Source organism: Notothenia coriiceps, unplaced genomic scaffold, assembly GCF_000735185.1.
Source record: "Notothenia coriiceps isolate Sejong01 unplaced genomic scaffold, NC01 NC01_scaffold00038352, whole genome shotgun sequence".
Lineage (NCBI taxonomy): Eukaryota > Metazoa > Chordata > Actinopteri > Perciformes > Nototheniidae > Notothenia > Notothenia coriiceps.
Genome location: NW_011371053.1, coordinates 116936 through 134697, shown reverse-complemented (window position 1 = coordinate 134697; position 17762 = coordinate 116936). Strand labels below are relative to the sequence as shown.

Here is a 17762-nt window from a genome sequence, read left to right as displayed (position 1 = left end):
GTCATTTTCTCCAGAGGTAAAAAATGTGTTATCTGATCAATGAAAAGTTTAAATGTTGGAGGACGTTCATTCTTCCAGAGTAAAAGTATACATTTCTTGGCAAAATATGTTATTGTGATTAGTATTCTATAATGTTTGGGGTTCAGTTTAAAGTTTGGCATATCATTTAACAGGAAAAAACATGGATTTTGGCTCATTTCGATGCCTAAAACGGCTTTTGTGAGCGCATGAATCGAATCCCAGAAATGTTTCAAGAGATCACAGTCCCAAAACAGATGCATAAATGTTCCTTCTTTTACTTTACATCTCGGACATTTTGGAGAGTTTTCTTTGGAAATGTTATGCATCTTTATGGGTGTGAGGTAAAATTTGTTGAGAAATGTAAAGTTTGCTTCTTTGATTTTATTGCTTGTGAATGGAAAATGTGTTCTTTCACAGATATTCAGCCATGTAGTTTCATCTATCTGTATCCCTAAGTCCTTTTCCCAGATCTTTTTTAAAGTTGGAAAGGATGACTGAGCTCTTTTAGAAAAAACTGCATTAAATTCTCTAATTTTACCTTTGATTGTGCTCAATGACATCAATATCTCTTCCTCTTCCAACAATCCCGATCTCAATTTATTGCTTTTAATAATTGATTGGATCACGTTCCTAATTTGAAGGTATCTGAAAAAATCCTTATTTGAAATGTCATATTCTGCTCTTAAATCATTAAATGATTTCAATGTTATATCTTTGTGAAACAAATGTTTCAATTGCTTTATACCTGATTTCGTCCATTTGTTTATATTGATTGACAACAAATATTTGCTAAGATCAGGATTGTTCAAAATAGGAGAAAAGATTGAAATACCTGAGTTAACATGAACTTTTTTTGTACAGTCCCTCCAGGCTAAAAGTGTATTGACCACTGTAAAACATTTGGCCATATTTTTCACCTTATTGAAGTCTTTAACAAATATAAGAGTTTCCACTGGCAACGGGTCAAAGACACTGGCTTCTATCTGAACCCATAGTGAATCCTTTCTTCCCAGAAACCAAGATAGTACATTTCTTAATTGAGCTGACCAGAAGTAGTGTTGAAAGTTGGGAAGACCAAGACCCCCCATGGTTTCTGGTTTCATAAGAGTAATTAACTTGATTCTTGGTTTTTTATTACACCAGATAAATGTGTCTATTGAGAGATTTAAAATAATCAGCGGACACATAGCATGGTAACATTTGAAAAAGAAAAATACATCTCGGTAGAATATTCATTTTTATGACATTGATTCTTCCTAGCAGTGATATTGGTAATGTGGACCATTTGGATAAATCCTGTTTGATTTTGTCAATGAGCGGATTGTAATTGTCAACATGTTCAATGATTGTTAAAGTAAAAGTGTGTATTATTCCAATTTGTTATGTCTAGCAAATTCTTTCTCCATATCCTCAATTTTAGATATCCATCTATTTCTTTAAATACTATAAAGACAGCATTTTTTGATGCATTTTTTATTTTAATTTCAGGACATTAAATTACTGTTTTTCATGTTTTTCAGCCGTATCAACATGGATAATTTAACAAACTCCCTTCACATTTTGACGCAAACAACACCCCACTTCATTAGCTTTGCAGTTAAAGAAAGTTTTTTTTTCAAAAGCATAATATAGTTCTTAAATATTTATACAATTAAGTACTCAGTTAGTTAATTAACTGGTTTCTCAATCAGCAGGACATTTCTTTTAATGAATCAATTGTTCAAGTAATTTACAAAGCAAAAATAAAAAATACTTTCTCTTCTTAGCTTTTTATGCGTGGATTTGCTGTTTTTCTACATGTTAAGGACTTAATTATAAATCAGTTAATGGGAAGAAAATGATCAGTAGGTAGAAACCTCAGGAAGAGCAAGAGAGGAGGGGTCCCTCTCCCCTAACCCAACGATCAATTCAGGACCACCCAAAGAGTTGGCCTTTTTGTTTTACATACAGCAACTTGACCAACTTTTTTTCCCTTCCCTTTCAGAATAAGACCAGCCACCATAAACTACTCTGCAGAATCTATGCGCTCCTCTTCCTCCCAATTTAACCCTTCTGCAGGCGCGTCCCGCTCCTCAGCAGCAGCAGCAGCAGCAGGAGGAGCAGCAGCAGCAGCAGCAGCAGCAGGAGGAGGAGGAGGAGGAGGAGGAGGAGGACCTGCCGCCAAGGACAAGCCACAGGTCAAAAGTAAGTATTTGTGTAAAGGGCTTTGAGTTTAGGATCTTTAAAAGGGACTACATTATTTTTCTATTTGTTCTCAAATCTCCCAATGCTTTTTCCTCTCGCAGAAATCGCCCCCATGATGGCCAAAACTATCAAAGCTTTCAAGAACCGATTCTCCCGCCGATAGTGTGAAAGAGACTGAATGTATTTTATCAATTCCAACTGTGTTTTTAATTTTTTATTTAAGTTGAGCAAAATTGTAATGAAGACCCCTTCATCCCAACACACACACACACACACACACACACACACACACACACACACACACACACACACACACACACACACACACACACACACACACACAAGTAAACACACACACCATCATCGAACATATCATAGGAACTTTTCAGTGTTGCTTGAAACATGGTTCGTTTTTTTAAATGAAATGACGGTCGATAGGTTCGAGGTCCGTGTAAAAACAATGAAGTCAACCCCTTTTTACAAGACGCAAAGGACGCACACAAACACACACGCACTTGCAAACACACAGTCTGTTACTTTTTCTTGTTTTCCAGCAAACTTTAAAAAAAGGAATGGCTCCACTCCTTTTGGGAAACACTATTTTTCCTAGTCAACAAAAAGATTGATACCATTCATGACTGTATGTTAAATATGAAGCTAGAACCAGGAGACGCTTAGCTTAGCAGTCTAACTGGAAGCAGGTGGGACACAGCTAGCCTTGATCTTTACAAATGTAACAAAGTTAGTTGGAAACTACTACTATTTTTGTACATATTGAAAAACTGAGAAACCTATTAAATACTTAGCTTCATATGTGGTGGTAGGGTATTGCTGAAATGCTAGCTATTTTTCCCCGTTTCCAGTTTTTATGCTAGTTAGCCAGCTCATGGCTTTAGCTTCACAGTTTAGCATACACAAGATGAAGGAGTGGGATAATCTTCTTATGTAACTCTTGGCAAAATATAAATTGGCATTCTCCTTCAACTAAAATAGCAAACTTTTCTTCATGAGACAGAAAACAATACGGATTCATTGATGTTTTAAGATTAGCTGTTTTTTTAATCACGATCAAATGGTACACTACATGAGGAAAAACTTTAGGCTACATACCGTTGAATTTTTTTGATCTTAATTGCATGCATGGTGCACGTCAGCCGAGACAAAAATTGTGTTGTCAAAGACCCTGCTTTTTAAAATCAAACAAACAGATGCATATTTAAATGTTTCTTTGTGTAGGGCTTTACTGATATCAGTCAACTACACACACGCACACACAAACACATTGTAGACTTATTTTCAACCCTCCTATGGCTTCAGATCATGTTTTCCTGCTGTTGAATGTGTGTGTCCCTGTTGTTAATATATGCACACTGTGACAAATGGCTTGAGGGGGAGCTGAAGAGACTGCAGGAGAGAAGAAGAACATCAAGCAAACACAACAACGGGGAAATTATGTAATAGGACGTCTGCAGCTTCAGTTTCTACAACATGATGATGAGATGTATTTATTTTCAACACTGGGACCTGGTACCCGACAACATGGGCCCGAATGGAATTAGATTAAAAATTGTAATTTTATTAGATTTTAATAAATGTTATATGGTCATTTTTATTAAAATTGACTTTTTGCCCTTCATTTTGTCGAGGTGATTTATTGAGCACACATCCCCTGTGCTTTCTTATGATCTTCTTTCTTCTTTTCTGCAGAGGAGATACACTGTATTATTACTGTATAATATTGTTTACAACCTTAAATCATGCGGCATTTATTACCAATTAAACCTATTACTTGTGTTTTCCCAATTGTTTCAAATATCTCTTATCATAAAGGTTTATCGTGCTGAGTAGAGTAATTTTTGAATTTTTACATTTATGCTTTCTTTTATTTTACTTTTCACCTTATTTTGCCTCACATTTTATGAAATCTTTGATATTTTAAAATTAAACAATTCTGAAAACATTTCAAGTAATTTAGATTTGCATATTTATGCTACTATTTATGCAAGTTAATTTGCAGATTTAAATACTTTGAATCAAAAATATTAACTAATGGATTCTTAAACAGTAATAAAGATTAAGCTACCCAGGAGTATATCAATTAATTAAATTGTGCAAAACTATTTTCTTCTGCCACATTAAAGTGATTATTAATGCATTGATAATTGAAATGAAATAATTATAATATCAATTACAGTTATTCTTAAATGGGCCACTCTCCATTATAGTTAATTTGACTTTTGGTTAATTTGACTTTTGGTTCGTTAGGTATTTGATGCATGTGTTTGTACTTTTACTTAATTACACAAAATATGCTGCATTTATTTGAATTAATGCAGACTATGTTCAGGGAAGGGTGTTTATAGTGGTTTGCGTTTATTTTTTAACTTTACGACAGTATCGACGTTTGGTGGTGAGAGATGCGAGCCAATCAGAGAACAGACATGCGTTGTGTTTAGTGGTTTGTTGTTCCACAGATGAAGGGGCTACGATGTTGTCGAGAAATATTTCCTTTCCCCTTCAAAATAAAATATTTGGCTGCCCATCAAATACATTGTTCAACGTTAAGAGGCCAAACTGTTTTCTATTATCTCCAAAGAAACACTGTTCCTAAATAGATACAGTCGTTAGTGCGGGTAAAATAAATGTGAATCTTGAGTTTACATTTGATCTAATTTATATTTGTTTCATCTAATGACTAACAATATCTAAATGAAGGGCTGTGTTACTGTCAAGTTTAATAATTTGCAAAAACATGCTACCACAATTACTTAATTGTAATATATTACTTAACATTTTATGTGTGTTTATGTTTTTTTATATTTAGTGTGCATAGTTGGAGGAAGCCTGAGATCTATTTACACAGAAATTAACAATACTAGTAGTTGAGAGGCTTTGCAGTCACACACAACTAGGAAAAACGACAACAAAGCTTGACACATAAATGTGAAGTCTAGATGGGAATATTATGTTCACACACACGTTTGTGAAAAGGTGTGTGTACATCAAATGTAATTGTATTGCAATATATTTTAAAAGCCCCGATGAACAACAGTAAATAATAAAATGTCTACATATTGAAGTACATTAGAATGTGAATTGTAAATAAAAATATGACAAAGAAATAAATGCTGACAGGACATAAAGAGCCAGCCATAGTTGATTCTGTGGCTTATGATGAGACTTGTATTTCCTAATGCTTCTTTGTCTCGTTATTATTCCAGGCAATTCAATGTTTAGATCTCAGCCCATTCACATTCGACAAAAACTGCTTGCTTTATTGTGAAATTCCTGAACCGGAACTACCTTCAGTTTGCTTTAAGATGCAAAGTGAAACTTGCTTATCGCAGTTCATTTCTGAAAACACACTGAACACGCATTGGCAGCAGTAAACTACTCTTAGTCCCAAATAATCACGAAAGTATCGTGTTTAAGCTCCACGATGTCCGGACACGGTCATGGCCATGGTCACGGGCACGGCGGGTGTGAGGGGGAACATGAGCCCGCGGAGAGGGGCCTGGAGTACGGACTGTACCAGAAGATCGACCTGGAGAAGATGCAGTGCCTGAACGAGAGCAGAGACGGGGACGGGAAGCTGGTGTTCAAACCGTGGGACCAGCGCCACGAGCGGGACAAGGTAACGGCCGCACAGAGCCCCTACCCCGGCCAGTAATCCTGTCTATGTCCGGGACATACCGAGGGGAGGTTTACGGTTGTTCCCTGAATGTGTGCCCGGTTGAGGGTGCTGGTCTGTGGGCTTCTTGCTTCGGAGCCTCGCTGTGACAATAGTATGAAGCTGCGTACAGTTTCGAAAAAACAACTTTATTTATATCACAGGCTGTCGAATTACATGAGGCTGGAGCCTGGCATGTTGTTTACTATTATAACACTAAACAAAATAGTTCAAATCAAGGGAAAGCAAGTAACTTAAAACGTACTTAGTATAGTTTTGTGTTTTACTTTAAACTGCTAACCTGCTGTTCAGATGTTGAACGTGTTGTTCCAGTACATTATTAGCATGTCTAGTAACTTTTTTATACATTATACAAAAGTAACCATTGACAGGCAGTTATAATTGTATACATGCAAATTAGTTGCAGCCCTCTTTCCATAAGTGCATCACCATAATCATATAATGTGATATAATACAAATTATTTGACTTTGATCCTTTTAAATATACTCAGCTGAACATACATCTATACTTTTACTTTCAATTAAGGCATCTTACTTGAAAATTTCAGTATTTTCACATAGTTGTACTGTGGCTTAACTCAGTAGTTGTTCACCACAGTAGAAATCATCAGATCAAACATGGTTTTAAAATTAAGATATTTATAAACCGGTATATCACAATATGGCAAATGTTGACAGAAGGACACTTAAAGTAATTGAAAAGATTCTTGTAACTATTGTTTTCATTGTTGGCAATTTTGCAGATTAGTTTTTATTAACTAATAACAAATTGTGTGTTAATGATCAGATGTTGGATATTGCTGATTGCTTGTACTGCCGTCTTCTTGGCACTAAAACCGTTATCACAATTACTTGATGTAGTGTTTTACTGCTGTTGTATTTCAGTAAAAAAAAGATTGACTCTTCTTTCTCTTTTTGCTTTCAGTATGTTGAGAGTGACGCAGATGAAGAGCTGCTGTTTAACATCCCGTAAGTGCTGAAATCATCATTTCTTAAAAGAAAGTATTTTGAGATGACACATAAGTTGTTATTATCATAAAGTGTCTATGTAAGTTGCTAACAAGGTTCTTCCTCACGAAAAAGTATGAGAAGAACTCTATGATATTTGCTGTAATGTCCAATATGTTTGTGGTTGTTATTTTCATTTTCATTTTTCCCTAAGCCACCATTCATCTTCATGTGACAGCTTGTTGTCTTTCACAGCGTTCTCTTTTGTCAAAGATAGCAGTGAATATGAATGTGTCATCTCTTCCAGTTTTACAGGCAGCGTGAAGCTGAAAGGCATCATCATCTCTGGAGAAAATGACGACTCTCATCCAGCTGAGGTTCGACTGTGAGTGTTCACCGCTTCTTTGATCAGGGAGATGCACCCATTGCCCTTCTTTCTTTCTAAGAACTATAATCGGCAGGATACACACACTTTTACGTAACTTTCTTTTATATGGGACTGCAATTCAATTCAATGTTCATAATAAAACATCAACTATCAAATAAATTACATTTTCTCCAACACTGGACCTTCTTTCTCTCCCTCTCAAAATAATCTCAAATTGAAACTGCTCAAGGCAACTCGACAAATAAAATTCAACTGAAAACGAATTGAAGTAGATGAAACCTTTATAATCTTAGTGAATTTGACTGTCACAAAATATGAAATGAGGTATAAGGTACGATAATATTTTATTGTCACTCACCTCCGACAATTTTCTTGCAACAAAGCTGCTTAATTTGAAACACCAACCCATATTTAAAATGAGAAACAAGGAAACAGACATTTAACACAACACAATCACTGAAGACCATAGAGGTTTCTCAATACTCAAATTTCCCCTCCTCGACTCCTATGCTCGACTCCTCTCCTCGAGACTTGGTGCCGCCCACAGGAGATGCGAGCGGAGGACTGAGGAGGGGAACCGAGGAGAGAGGAGGGGAAGCAGCAGGCGGTTAGAGAAATGAGAACTCCTCTCCTCTGAGCGGTCATTTTAAAGAGACGTCCATTAATGATGACAGGAGGCACAGCAGCCCTCTGTCTGATGGACAGACGTGTTCATGACGACTTATATATTTACTTTTAATTCATTGACAGTGCGGTATAATGAGACAATAACAGGCTACAGATGCGGACATATACACACACACATATATTTATATAAATATACACAATTTCAGAATCAAACAAGTATGAGAGCACTCTCATAATAACGTAACACAATCAGAGACTGGATATATCCCCCTCCCCCCCCCCTCTCTCTGGTCGCTCAAATGGGGAATTGAAATTACGGGCCAAAAGTTGTACAAGTATTAAAAGTAAACACCAAACCAACTGAGACCCGTCTGTCCGCCGCATCTACGCACTGTACAACACACACCTACACACTGTACCACACACACACCCTACACACTGTACCACACACACACACCTACTGCTCCTAAAGCATAATCAGGCTACAGCCGTTGTGTATTTTATTATGTGAAGCACTAAATGGTCTTAGAAAAATATCGACTCTTTGTTTGTAGATATCACTAAACTACAGCATACAAATACAGAAAGTAATGTAGGCCTGTTATACTGAGTGATATACATTTTACACACTGCTCTGCTTTCTGCACGGACCTCACAGCTGTTCTCACTGTAAACATCGCGTTGCGATGAAAGCAGACAGTTACTAAAATAATATCCAAGGGATGCATGCAGAGCTGTCATTGGCTGAGATAAGTCCGGCCGTGCTCCACGCCTCCACCGTTCCCGGAAATTCATCCGTGGAGGAGCCGTGGAGGATGCATCAGTGTCTCCTCGGTTAGAGCTCCTCCAGAGAGCCTCCTCGATGCTCGGTCCTTGGAGTGCATTGAGAGAATGAGATGTCCTTCAAAATGGCGCGCTGAAATTCATTTCCGGGTCACTACCGGAGGACCGAGGAGTCGAGGAGGAAAAATTTGAGTATTGAGAAACCTCTTGTATGTTCAACACTCTTCAACGTACATTTGATCTGGGCTTGAACTATGAATTTCATTATTGGATTAACTGGTGCACAAATGAGTGTTCTAGTCTTACCACACAAAAATGTAGGACCCTGTATCTCTGTTTTTTCATTCAAATTCATATTAACTGGAGAGAAAATAGTTGGGGCATATCTATTAGGGAGGCAAGGTGGAACCAATCTGGATTTGAACTGGGGCCACCAGAACAGCCCCAATTTTGTTTATTGCCATTATACCAAAAAAAAGTGTTGATTCAAAATGCTTTTAAGTTTTGAATCCTATTTATAAAAAAACCTGCTAGGAACTCGGATCTGCAGCCAATATGTCTCTCCATCTTCCCTCACTAGAGGGCAGTGATTTCATGACATTATTTTTCTCTCCAGGTACAAGAACATCCCTCAGATGTCCTTCGACGACACTGGCAGAGAACCTGAACAAGCCTTCAGACTCAACAGAGACCCCACCGCGGAGCTGGAGTACCCCACAAAGTGAGAGAGAACCATGTTTAATCACCTGAGCAACTTTAAGCTTCTATTTGGTATTGTGTGGAAATTTGCTGCGGACTTGTTCTTTACTTTTCTGCTGCTTTTAGTTGTTGTCATGTTGGTAAGCATTCCTTACATTGTGGCTGCTAGCTGGACACTGATTAGCCTAACCAGCTCACTGTTGATAATGCCTGAAGACAAAAGACTGATTTCAGGAAATACTCACTAAAATACTCAGTTGATAATACCCTTTATTGGCTTTAATGTTTAACAATTTAGTTTTTTTTAACTTTCTAGGAAATCCTTAAGAGAATTTTAAAACTTTTAGATTTGCTCTTGATTAATATGAAATGAGATGGGGATAAGAAATGGATGTAGCTTGGTATAAGGAGCTTGATGACATGACAATGCAGTGAAATCCAATCTTCTGAATCTGTTCGATGAAGTGTTTAAAGCACAAGTGGAACCATTTCTCAGTTTTTCTTTCTGTTTGTCGCAGTCTGCCTCCCTCATATGTGTTCCTGTTCTATTTAAACACAAACTCCCACCAACGCAAACACTCTGTATGAACATGTTTTTAGTTTACAACCCATTACAAATGTCGGTCTAAAGTGTCTCTATTTTGTTACTCCCTTTCAGTTTAAATGCAATGCATCCCTTTGATTTTCAGGATCGCTCGTTTCTCCAACGTCCAGCACCTCTCCATCCATATCTCAAAGAACTTTGGAGAGGAGAACACCAGGGTGTACTACATTGGTCTGAGAGGAGAATTCTCACAGGTTAGTCTTGAAAAAGAAATGCTAAGACATGTTTAAGGATGCAATTCTCTTATTGAAGTGCTCACAATAACGTGTATAATTATGTCTTGTAAAATGCCTTGTATAAACATATCTTATTATAGTGCATTCAATACTAAGCTATAGGGATTTAGCATAGTTTAGCTAAATTAAATGTTTGTTTATCCTTAAAAGACCTACCGTAATTTTCGGACTATAAGCCGCGCCTTTTTCCCTATTTTTCGACGCTGCGGCTTATATAACGGTGCGGCTAATCTATGGATTTTTACAGCTAACGGCCAACACCTTTAACTCTATGGGCTCTATGGCCGGTCCGCGGACCCCCACCTTTAAGCGGCGGGTTCCAGCAGGAAAAGCTGGAGGCCGGAAAAGAGTGAGACAGGTAGCGCGCAAAAGTAAAAGTGGAACCGAGAGTGGTATGCCGCTGCTGCGGCTTATATTCAGGTGCGGCTTATAGTCCGAAAATTACGGTATTTATCTTTCTAATCAACAGGTTTGGTCTGTTTTTACTGTAATGTTTATTTTCAGACATACTGTATCTAAAGTTGAAAAAAAACGCAACTTTTAAAAACATTAACGGACAAATAATTTGGTGCCCCCCCCCTGCAGTAACTCTTACCCTTTTCAATACCAGTACATTTAAGTGACAGTTTAATGTTTTAAAAAGTGGGGATGTGTTAGGTACTCCTCCATTGTCACTGTCAGGTAAGTTGCCACCCTAAGTAGTACAAACACACTTTTTTGAGTTAGATGACAGAGAGTTTCAGTAGAACTCTGCACTTTAATAGGTCGTGTAAATGGCCTTTTATGTTCAGAGAAATGTGTTTTCCCACTGTTCTATGGTTGGTTTTTCTGTGTGCGTCACAGTATAACTTCATTGAAAGAAGATATTATTTGGACTCTTCTTTTATCCCCAGGGCTGCCGATTCTTTCCCAAAATGTTTCGGTATTTCTCTGGTGTTACTCCAGTTTCCCTTCCAGCCTACAAAGAGCCCTGTGTGTCCGTCAGTTGTTGCAATGCTGTTGTTGTGACGGCTGTGTTGTGTGCCTCCTTTTAAATTAACACCATAGAGTTCATGTTGACTGTAACTTTATCAAAACATGACAGTGTCCTCCATTATTTTTAACGTTATTGCGTGATTACATCATGGGTTACCATTTTGCCCAACATTTCAGGATAGCAACAAACAACAGCTTGTCCAGTGGGTACAATATTTTCTGCTTCATTTTAGGTCTCTTTATCTTTGTTGTCTTAGCTACTCAGAGAGGTCACATATTTATTTGATATGGTCACAACAACCCAATATGGAGGAATTTGGGTGGAGAGTCTGAATCAGAATCAAAATCCTGTTCTTCTCCGACAGCAGGGAAATTGAAAGTGTTCTAAAAGCTAAGGCACATTGCAGATGAAAGGCAAAATAAAATAAGTAGGATAACATCAAATGAAGAGGTGCGCCTGCGTGAATTAAAATAAAACAAATGCACAACCACAGTAAAATAAGTAGCATAATAAAAGGAAGTGTGTCAGATGTTAGTTAGTTAGTTAGCTGGCTAGTTAGTTAGTTAGCTAGATATTAAGCTAGTTGGTTGGTTGGTTAGTTAGTCTTGAAGATTCTCATGTTGAGTCACTTTTGTTATGCTGTAATGGTTAACACACCACAGTGATTTAGCCCATGTCCTACTCATGTCCAGCCCTTGCAGTTGCAGCACACACTTGCTCTTTAGCTCACTTGTGTGTGAAGCAGCATCCTTTTTTTTCTCCTCTCTGATGTCTGTCCGTCCTGGGAGAGGGATCCCTCCTCTGTTGCTCTCCCTGAGGTTTCTCCCATGTTCCCCTTTAAACTGTGGGTTTTCTCTGGAAGTTTTTCCTTGTACGATGTGAGGGTCTAAGGACAGAGGGTGTCGTATTGTCATACTGATATTCTGCACAAACTGTGAAGTCCACTGAGACAAATGTACATTTGTGATATTGGGCTATATAAATAAACATTGATTGATTGATTGATATTGACTGAATTGTTACCTAGGCCAAACACACCCAAAAAATGAGCAATGACTATAGACAATGACACTTTTAAAACAAGTACAAAACCAAAGGGGGTCAACTCTCTGACATCACACTGTTTGGATCTTAGGGAAGTGAGAGCTTGCACAATTGCCGCATATTGCCATAGGTACTGCCAAAGAGAACAAATCGAGACTTCAAATTTCAAGATTGTTACTTAAGAACTTAAGTTTTCATTGTAACGAAAACACAAAGGAACAACCAGCTATGTTCTCCTCCTTAGCCCAGCATTCCTAAACTGAAACTCTACTTGTATATCTATGAATGTTTCTTTGCTGTAAGTCAACATGTCTTTCTCTCTGTTTGCTTTTCAGGCTCACAGACATGAAGTGACAATCTGTAACTACGAGGCATCAGCCAACCCTGCAGATCACAAAGTGGAGAGCGTCATCCCACAAACCAACTTCATTTCCTGAAGAAGCTTCAGAGAGTCGGAAGAAAGAAGAGGAGGAGGAAGATGAAGAAATGTTTCAGTGGCGTCTGCTGACTGTCATTGTTCAAATTCAAGATGATTTCAGCGCTGCGTGGCGGCAGGTTGGTTGAGCTCGACAGGGATCATGCACTGAAATCTGACCGTAGAGCTTCAGTTGTGCCGGGAAGTGCCATGTAGTTGCTCTGTTTTATATGGCAATAACACAGCTTAATGTGGGCAGAAAGCTTAATAATAAATGCATGAAACATTTCACACGCAAAACGTTTGCTATCAGTTTAACCTGTATTCATGTCTAAAGATATTTACCACTTTAATCGGGTCACATCTTCTATGAAATAAAACACAAAAGGCTGGAAATAAACAAAGTGTTGGCACTTTTTTGATTTGTGAAAAACTTTGGTTGCTGGATTCATTATAAGCTTCACACAGGTAGAAGTAAACATGTAAAGAAAGGTATTTCAAACATCTGCAGGAATGAAAGAATTCAGTGTTACACAGTCAGAAATGTTAAGCCACTCTGGATACACAAGCAGGAAGTGCCGAAAAACTAATATAATGTCAATAGAAGATTATTTGAGTTCATTAAGCACTGTTAAATGTAACAAATGCATTTACTCAAGTACTTTTCTTAAATACAACTTAAGTGTTTGTGCTTTACTTATTTCCATTTAGGCTTCTAGTCCACTTATTTTCCAATTTGACTTTGTACTTAATTTTATTTTAAGCTTTAGTTACTTTAAACACTAAATATGAATCAACTAATAAAGTATGATCTATAAAAGTCTGACATGGACCATTCTGCATAATGAGTGTTTTTACTTTTGGTACTTTTAATATACTTTGATGCTTTTACTTCCTACGAAGGACTTTTAATTGTTGAAGTAATATTTGTTACTTTGACTGGTAAAAGATCTGAGTACTTCCTTCACCTCTGGACAGGCCAACACATCCACTAAGTGGTTGTCCGATAATATCGGCCAGCTAGCAGTTTGTTATGTGATTAGATCATACGCTAAATGGGTTTCCTTCCATAATCCAAAATTCTGTGTTTGTCTTTCCTCTGATTTGATCTCTGTGATGAGATGAATTCCCAGCAGCTGCATGGTGCGTTGACACAGTTAATTAAGTAGGCTTGGACCAAATCCAAGGCTTCCTGCAGCAAAGGTCCGAGCTGTGATTCACTTTATAGCACAAACATGTCACTTCCATGGTGACATTTGCCCAAATGCTTAATGGCATCAACTCCCTTAAAACAATCTTATCACCTAAACACTTGTTTATCCTTTGTTTTTCCAGCAAGCGGCTATGTCATATTATGTTGTGTGATTTCCTTGTGAGTAATGCAGTGTCTCATCATGCAGTCAGCACCAGGTTGTTAGTGCATTTATGGCAAATTGTATGATCAGTGTTAGAAAAGACCATATGTTAGAAAAAAGGATATTTGAGCTCTATATTTTCTTTTCTTTTTTAAATAGAGCACAATTACATAATCACTGATTTATAAATTATTGAATTTATATTCATATGTATTAATAAATGTTACATAGATTTCTTTTTAAAACATGTTGTAGTCACAAAAACATGACCAAGGTATAACTAAATGTGTGTCTACATAAAAATGTACTCATATTCATTCAATTAAAATGTTCAATAAGAAACAGGTTACAAACCACAAATATTTCTTGCCATTTTACATATTGTACATTTTTTCAATCAAATAAGAATCTAAACCAATAAGAGCCTCGTCCTTGGTTCAATCCAGTTGTTTCCACAACCATGATGATCGGATGTAATTATATATATAAAAATAAGAAGAAATGTGTAAGTGATAAATAGATTACTGCTGTTTTCAATGCATGCCTATTATTTATTCAATATTTTTTTCAATAGTGTCTGATTTATATTTTTGAATAGTGGTTGGCTTTGTGTTGTTTACTGTTAGTCAATTTTCATTTACCAATGTAGTAGCTGCATATGCCGTCACATAAGGATACAATTAGACTTCGGAAATGGTTCTTAATTAATAGTATATATTATTTCGCAGATGTTTAACCTATATATTTACAATATAAACGAAGTTCATAATATAAAAAACATTAAAAAGACCACTAGCTACAGTAGGGCGTTGCTATGAGGTGACGTCCAGGCCCCGCCCCCTGCTTGTGTGCGGCCAGTACCGGAAGTTCCGTTCCGTCGCGAACTGGGAAAGCAAAGCGGTAAGTGTAATGCATTTGTTCTGCTAGCGGGCCTCGGATGTTCATTTTAATCCACTTTATCCAGGTCTTATTTGATTTTTATTAGAACATTGTGTTGCTTAAGGTGTCTTCTAAAAACTACCCGTGTTTGAGGTCCGAAATTCGATTCAAAACGTTAGCGAGAGGTAAACGAAGAGAAAGACACCGGCAGGAGACAATACAATGATGTTAGCTAGCAGCTCTACTACAGTTAGCCGCGGTTATTGTGCAGTGTTTGTGTGTGTGTGTATGTGTGTGCGCGTGCGCGCGCGTATGTGCGCGCGTGTTGGCCAGCTATGAACCGAGATTAAAGCCGAGCAATTGGAGAAGTGTTTTTTGGGGCAGGATAGGCTTTGCAGTGCTGAATGCCATCACTACTAGTACTGAGGACGGATGGGTCGAATAACCATTCATTGTCTCCTTCCTCTTCGACACCCACACCCCCCGCTTCCTCTGCTTCAACTAAAGCTTTTATTTTTTTTATATAACCGATTAATCCTTCTGCTTTCACTGTGTTCTCTTGACTGCGGTTTCTACATCGGCTAGTAATCGCGCTATTAACCTCAAGCAGCAGCAGGCGGAAAGCTGCTGGTGGTGTGTATGAAAGTAGGAGGAACGAGGGGGGTGCCTGTCACTCATTGCCGCATATTATCCTGTTGTTTGCCAGCCACCCGAAGCCATTGAGCCAAAGAGCTGTCAGAATGCAGCACCGGGTGTTTGTGTGTGCCTGTTTGACGACCTTACACACACAAACTGCTGTGTGTGTGTGTGTGTGTGGAATGTAATTGGAGTCATGCAGGATGGCGACTCTTGATGTGCTTTACGTTGAATGCTGCAAATCCTTTCCTATCTCGGTGTTTCTGTTACCTAAAAGTATCAGAGCGGTCATAAAGAGTCCAGTTTATTAATCATGTGACAATATTTAATTTTCTATATCCTAAAAAAACAAGTATCACTTGAGTATAGCACAATATTTAATATAAAAAATACCATCATGACCACTAACATTTGATAATATCCATTTTTAATAGGGCTGCAATTATTTTTCACTATAAAAAAAGAAGGCTCATCCCATTTTCTCCAAGTCCAGGGTGATTTCATTAAATGTCTTATTGTTCAATACAAAAACCTAAGATATCCACATCATTTAACGTATACAAAATTGATAAAGCCACACGTCTCTATTATTTATCAATTATCGACATAGTTGCTAATTATTTTCTGTTTTCGGACTGGTTACATCTCTATTCTTTGTATCAATCAGCTTTATCTCTTAATTCAACCTGTAACAGAAGTCATTAATGGGCATTTCAGGGCTTCGGTAGATATACAATACACATTTTGTTTGATAAATGAATAGCCAACTGATGGCTGAAATGATAAGTCCATAAATTAATGCCAGCAGTTTTGATAAACATTTGATTATTGTGTAATGGAAAGGTTTTATGTTCATATTCAAGGCTTGTTAATTTTAGAATGATTTATTGGACCATCAAATCATATTGAGATCTTTCAATGGGATCTGAGAACTTTTCAATGCCGTCATAACTAGACCAATAAACAAATTCCAAACACAAAAAACAAATGAATAAAATAACTGTCACAGCTCTATTCTAGCTGTTTACATGAGGAGAAGTTTTAAAGGTTCTTATCAATCAAATTGGCAACATGCTTCATCATTACTAATCTATGAAGCATGCTCTAAATAAGCTCCTCTGCCCGTGAACATATATAGTTGTTCCTAGATTAGATCGACTTTGTGCTACACATCCTGTTTTCAGTTGTTTTTAACACCCAACCTGAATTGGACAAGATGCTGGTACACAGCGTGACACTATTTGTAACCAGCAGCCTCCTCCAGAAGCATAGAGAGCGAGCCATTGTGTCTAAGCGTGCATTGAAAACCCACATGGTTATTTGTGCTGTTACTCTGGGTTACGGGGCACTGTGAACCTGCTAAACAATTACAGGTGGCGAGTGCAAAAGGGGAATAAAAGTGATTAATCGCCTCTTTGCATATTCTGGCATGTTTAGAGAGCTTCTTCGAACACATTATCCAATGTTCCTGCACTCCTCCTCCATCTTTATCTCTTACTGTCTTTCACTCCTCTTGTGGTCTACTATTAGTTATATGATCTAAGTGGCTCTGTCTGTTCCCATCCAGGGCCAAATGGCAGCTAAATTGCATTTATTTATACCCTCAGTTAGAAATTGGGGACAATGATCAACTTGTGATGCACATGTTAATCCCACAAAATGTGTCTAAGCAGTTAGTTGAGATAAAAGTACTCACATATTTTACTTAAAGTGGACCTATCATGCTATATTTAAAAATATATATTGTAGAGCCATACCTGTATATAAATATGTATATTTTTTCTTCAAAATACCAAACAGATCCTGCATTTTAGCCATGCCTCATTTCGCTCTATTTGCTCTTTCCAGCCCTGTTTTTGCAGGGGGCTGATTCTGTCAGCTGCAACTGACCACGCCCCCCCTACAGGAGAGGGGAGTTGGCAGTTACTTTGGCATTAGGGCAGGGATATCTAGATACTTTCCAAGGTTTGACATAATGAATTGTGCTACTTTTAAAGCAAGCAATGATGTTTTCAAATCTGTAATCAAAAAGCTCCTCAAAAACGCTATCGAAGCAGTTCCTGCCGTTGCTACGTTAGTTCAAACGGTAACATCCGACTATTTTTCTTAGCAGATGCATGTCAATTTAAATCAATACATACAACTATTTTTTAAATCAATAAAATCATTTTATAAATCCATAAAAGCATTTCAATTAATATTGGGAGTCATGTCGTTACTTTGTTGAGAATGTGTGTAATAAGCGGGATAATGTGCAGCGACTTGGTCATTATGGG

General features: G+C 37.6%; 2 protein-coding genes and 1 long non-coding RNA gene across 3 annotated transcripts in view; all 3 read left to right on the top strand.

The window, feature by feature from the left end:
• Positions 1–1858: 1858 nt before the first annotated feature.
• LOC104968160 (uncharacterized) lies at positions 1859–3839 on the top strand. Its single transcript, XR_800798.1, has 2 exons — positions 1859–2205; positions 2307–3839. It is a non-coding gene; the product is annotated as an uncharacterized lncRNA (long non-coding RNA).
• A 1687-nt stretch (positions 3840–5526) lies between these two features.
• On the top strand, positions 5527–13019 carry pithd1 (PITH (C-terminal proteasome-interacting domain of thioredoxin-like) domain containing 1). The gene is made up of 6 exons (XM_010797732.1): positions 5527–5839; positions 6822–6865; positions 7152–7229; positions 9259–9363; positions 10031–10139; positions 12537–13019. The coding sequence occupies exons 1-6, from the start codon at positions 5645–5647 to the stop codon at positions 12636–12638; spliced, it is 633 nt and encodes a 210-aa protein (XP_010796034.1). The 5' UTR covers positions 5527–5644; the 3' UTR covers positions 12639–13019.
• A 1784-nt stretch (positions 13020–14803) lies between these two features.
• lypla2 (lysophospholipase 2) overlaps positions 14804–17762 on the top strand; it is a 17027-nt gene continuing 14068 nt past the window's right edge. The window contains exon 1 of the mRNA XM_010797731.1: positions 14804–14871. The gene's annotated coding sequence lies outside the window, so the exon portion shown is untranslated. The remainder of the gene's footprint in view (positions 14872–17762) is intronic.